At 42.4% G+C, this 4,877-nt stretch overlaps 1 protein-coding gene across 1 annotated transcript in view; it reads right to left on the bottom strand.

Moving 5' to 3' along the window:
- magi1a (membrane associated guanylate kinase, WW and PDZ domain containing 1a) overlaps positions 1-4,877 on the bottom strand; it is a 150,506-nt gene that overhangs the window by 8,676 nt on the left and 136,953 nt on the right. The window contains exon 17 of the mRNA XM_016250642.1: positions 2,217-2,414. Coding sequence (XP_016106128.1) covers positions 2,217-2,414 — 198 coding nt within the window. The remainder of the gene's footprint in view (positions 1-2,216; positions 2,415-4,877) is intronic.

Consider the following 4,877-nt stretch of genomic DNA (forward strand, 5'->3'; position numbering starts at 1 on the left):
TCAATGATTCAGATTCTAGGCCATTAGAAAAATGAGTAAAAATTAATTAAAGTAAATTTATTCATCACAGTGCCACTTCTTATAAAATATCCAATTCTTATAACATTTGGTAGAATGAATAATATCTATATCTATACAGGTGCATCTCAATAAATTAGAATGTCGTGGAAAAGTTCATTTATTTATATATATATGTATGAATATACAAAGTTTGCTTTGAGCACTGCCTATCTCCGACCTCCCAACCATCTCTATCTGTGTTTTGATGGGGTGGTAAAATAGTCTTCTTAAAATCAAACTGACCATGAGTATTGCATGTGTTCATGCGTGAGAGTTCAAAATATCCTGACGTGCAATTTATTTTTTTGATCCGACCTACACGATCATGAGCAATGATTGGTTTAAGGCTGCTGCTGCATGATCAATCACTGTCCTCTAAACTGCATGCAATAAATAGTCATAGCATCTTTCATAGAATTGGATGTTATCATCGATATGGCATGATGCAATGAATATATGTGCACTTTTCTGAACATTGCAGTGCATACATTATATTTTACTGAAACCATGGGCGTCGAAACCATTGTATGTGGGTGGGACAAGACCCAGCCATTTTTAAGACCAATGATATTGGACCCACTCACTTTTACTGTCTCTAATTGAGCGCATATGTTTGTTCACTTTTCAGAGTGCCGCCACTCAAATCCATTCCACTTGAGGAATGCTTTAATGAATTAAACAATATTTTCGACAACAACAGCTCGTTCTGAGTGTTAACATTATTACGCAATTTCTGTCACTGAACATGCGCTGAAACGTCCAGTTTCAGTTTTTAGTCCAATCAAGCGTTGACATGTCCTATCTAACGGATTAGAAAAGGTTCACACCACGTCTCACAATCTGAATAAAATATCAATTGGATTTGGTCAGTTCATTGCGACGGATGTAGCTTCATGTGACTTCTTTATTCAGGTTGTGCTACTAGATTACAAACAGACTTTCAAGGTCTATGTACACGCAGCTACTGTTTCTCAACAGATTTGTTCATTTATTTTGGAAATAATTATTACGGACTTGATTTGCAACAATCAGTTATAAGAAAGTACAAATCACAGGAGGTCAGCAAGGAAGATGCTGCTTCTTCTGAAGCCTTTACTAGTTGCACATGTGAAACAGGAGTGTTTCGTTGCTTCAGGGTCCGACACCCTTGCCATCATGACACTCAACTGCCATCATACCTATGAGTTCCACGTTATTCCAGAGTGCTTGAGGAGAACATGAGGTCCTCTGTAAAAACAGTGCGGCGTGATAATGACAGAAACAAGCAAATGCACAGGAGCGGTGCAGAAAAAAAGAAATTAAAGGCCAAGAGGAGAAACCCCTGCAGCATTAAAGGGTTAGTTCACCCAAAAATGAAAATTAGCCCACAAATTACTCACCCTCAAGTCATCCTAGGTGTATATGACTTTCTTCTTTGGGGGTGAACAAAGGCCTCCTGTAGCGAATCAATGTGTTTTTGTAAGAAAAATATCCATATCCAAAACGTAATAATCACTTTAATGTAGCTTGCGCCAACAGTTGTACACGGAAGCAGCTCCGGGCGGATGACGTAAGATGTCAGCGCTGCGCATGCGCCGGTGAGTCTCGTGAAAACCAACGTTTGTTTACAGGAGCAAAGGAAGCAAAGTTTCCTTACTTTAGCAAAGGAAAACCAGCCTCCTCTTGGCTTATATCAAAATCCTCTGACATTCTTCTTTACAAATCCTCGTTTTGTACTTCTAATAAGTGACCGTTGTTTTGCGGCGCATGTGAAATGCTGAACTCATACGTCATGCTCCCGGAGCTGCTTCCATGTTCAACAGTGAGCACAAGCTAGATTCAAGTAATTATTACGTTTTGAATATGGATATTTTTCTTACAAAGACACATTGATTCACTACAGGAGGCCTTTGTTCACCCCCTGGAGCCGTGTGAGACACTTTTTTTTATGGATGGGCACTTTTTATTTCACTTCTTTTGGACTGAAGCACCGCAACACCCACTGAGTGCCATTAAACAGCTTGAAAGATCAAAGACAATTTTTAATATAACTCCAACTGGATTCGTCTGAAAGAAGAAAGTCATATACACCTAGGATGCCTTGAGGGCAAGTAATTTGTGGGGTAATTTTTGGGTGAACTAATCCCTTAATGTGAGAGATGAAGACACAAACTTACCATCTCCGGGTATGATGCGCAGCGAGACGGCGTTGCCGGCCTCTTTGATGAGGTTGACGATGTCCGAGTGTGATTTGTTGGTGATGGAGCAGCCGTTGACCGCCAGGATCCGATCACCCACCTTCAGCTTCCCGCAGCGGTCAGCCGGACTGCACTCGATGATCCGGCCAATTTTATGAGGCATGGCCATGTTCCCCGCTGTGTGTGTGTGTGTGTGTGTGTGTGTGTGCGTGCGTGTGTCACAATTCAGAGGTAGAAGAGAGAAAAAAGTAAATAAAACTAAAATAATTTCTTTACAGCATTTTCTCATGTCAAGTAAAGACTGCCAACCTTCAATGACACGTTCTGAACACCGAGAATCAAATCATAGTCATAATTAGTTAAAAAGGTGCAGCTGGCGGGTTTACATGCATCTTCTACGTTCAGTTATCTCTCTCTCTCAGATGTGTTGCTGCACTATTGCAGTGTACACCGTACCGAAGGTGGAGCTGGCGTCAGGCCGTGACACGGACGACACGATGACAAAGCCAAAGCCCTCGTGCTCGGCACGCTGGATCTCCACGTCGTAGGGCTGCAGGGCGGCGGGCGTCATGTTGACCACGGTGCTCCCGCTGCCGCCGCCTCCACCGCTGCCGATGCCGCTGGTGCTGCCGGAGCCTGAGCTGACGGTGTTGAGCGAGTTCTGGCTGCCCTGCGGCGTGCGCTTCTCCTCCGTCAGCGATGGCGCCTGCATGCTGCTGTGGTGAGAGGAGGCCGGGGACGGCGGCACGTCCGACTCGCCCTTATACACTACACACACACACACATCTGCATGACTTCTCATGTGGGCATTTATTCCTGGTGGAAGAGTGAGGTCTGTGATCCTATGAAATGCACTTTTCATGTGCTCAGTCTCTCACAAGGTCAACATTAACCATTTAAATATACTATTTTATAATAGGAAAACTGACACAATGTGGTTTAAATCGTTTTCTGTCTTGCTTGTTATCTCTCGAAATGATAGATGTAAAAAAGGTAGAACTAGCAGAAATAAGTTGACTCAACCTCTTATTTACAGGCAAACATTTGACTCTCTATTTTATTCCCCCTTTTTTTTGAAAGTCGTCAAAACAATATCATGCAGTTTTTCTTTTGATATTTGAGCAAATGGGAAGGCAAAAATATATTTGTGGTAGTCTCCCATTCACTGCTATAGAAGTTTAGCCAACTATGACGACTTCTGCTGCTGAGAAACCTGGAAATGTAGAATTTTCAGCATGATACGCTGTAGTGTTCTGTAGTGTTATAAGTGATGAAAAATGGAATAGAAATACAAAAATAAAAAAACTTTTTTAAATGAACTACAACTGCAAGAAAACTGAAAATCAAACTAGAAAATGAGATAAAAACTGTGCCGGTGCAGGTGTACCTCCGTAAGCCGTTTTGCGGCGGACAGTGAGGTTGACGTGACCCTGTTTAGCCGCCTGCTGCATGAGCTGCACCACCAACTGATGAGACTTTCCCACCACCGCCGTGCCATCGACACAGATGAGCTCGTCTCCGGAGCGCAGACGGCCGTCCTCATCCGCTGAGCCGTACTTCACTATGTGCCCTATGTAGATCTGCCATGCATTTCATGAGAAGAACACTGGTAAGCAGGACAGCTCTTGCAGGCTGCAGACTGTGGCACAAGTCAATTCATGTAAACCATTGCCTCACTGTGTTTCTCTGATACCTGGACCCTGTTCTCCATATCACGCTTAACAAACTCGAGATAAAGCCAGCACATAGCAGCTGTCTCCATTCAATCAATGCACGGCTTACAAGAAAGCAGCAGTGATTGGGACAGACTTCAGTATCAGTTACAGTTCTTACAGTTGCTGTCAGGATGCATGTATATTTGTGTGTGCGTGTGTGAGTGTGTGAGTGTGTGTGTGAGAGTGTGTGTGTGTGTGTGAGTGTGTGTGTGTGAGTGTCAGTGTGAGTGTGTGTTAGGGGTTGAATGACTTCAGATTTTTTTGAAGTCGACTTTTATGTGATGAAAGTCGAGTCGAAGTCGACTAGTCGCTGATGACATCATTAATGAACAAATAAGTCTGGAGCTGTGATAAAAACCTTGTGCACAGGAGATATGGCATATGACACAGCACTGCCCACATGGCTGTTGCTCCTATAACAGCTTTTTTATCAGTTATTTTGTCTTTAGGTCGTTATATTTCTCACAGATTTCTGCTCATTCTAAATCAGATACAGGTAAAGTAGCACAGTAAAGATTACATTAATATGAATGCATTAGTGAGAGCGATTGCGTGTGTGAATTAATTCTACCTGACAGTGTCTCTCTACTAGTAGTGAAGCTGTGGGATTTACTAGTTATTAAGAAATATATGCTTGAACTTTTCAGTTTCTAAGCTACTTTATTGAAAAATCACAGAACAGTGTTGACAATCCATTTCTGCGCTGAGTGATTCTGTGCGCGTGATGTACGAGCTACTGTCTGTAGCCTATGTGTGTGCGTTACAGTACAGCAGCGCATTAGATTAGAACGGCGATTAACTTACCTGTACAATAAACTGTTTAAAACGTGCATTCTCCTGTTCAATTTCGAGCATCGAGTAATATAATCACACATGTCTTGTGGAGCGCTTTCAGAGTATGCATTTATTTGTCATTTGAACTGTT

Source organism: Sinocyclocheilus grahami, unplaced genomic scaffold (genome assembly GCF_001515645.1).
Source record: "Sinocyclocheilus grahami isolate Dianchi unplaced genomic scaffold, SAMN03320097.WGS_v1.1 scaffold1000.1, whole genome shotgun sequence".
NCBI classification, from domain to species: Eukaryota; Metazoa; Chordata; class Actinopteri; order Cypriniformes; family Cyprinidae; genus Sinocyclocheilus; species Sinocyclocheilus grahami.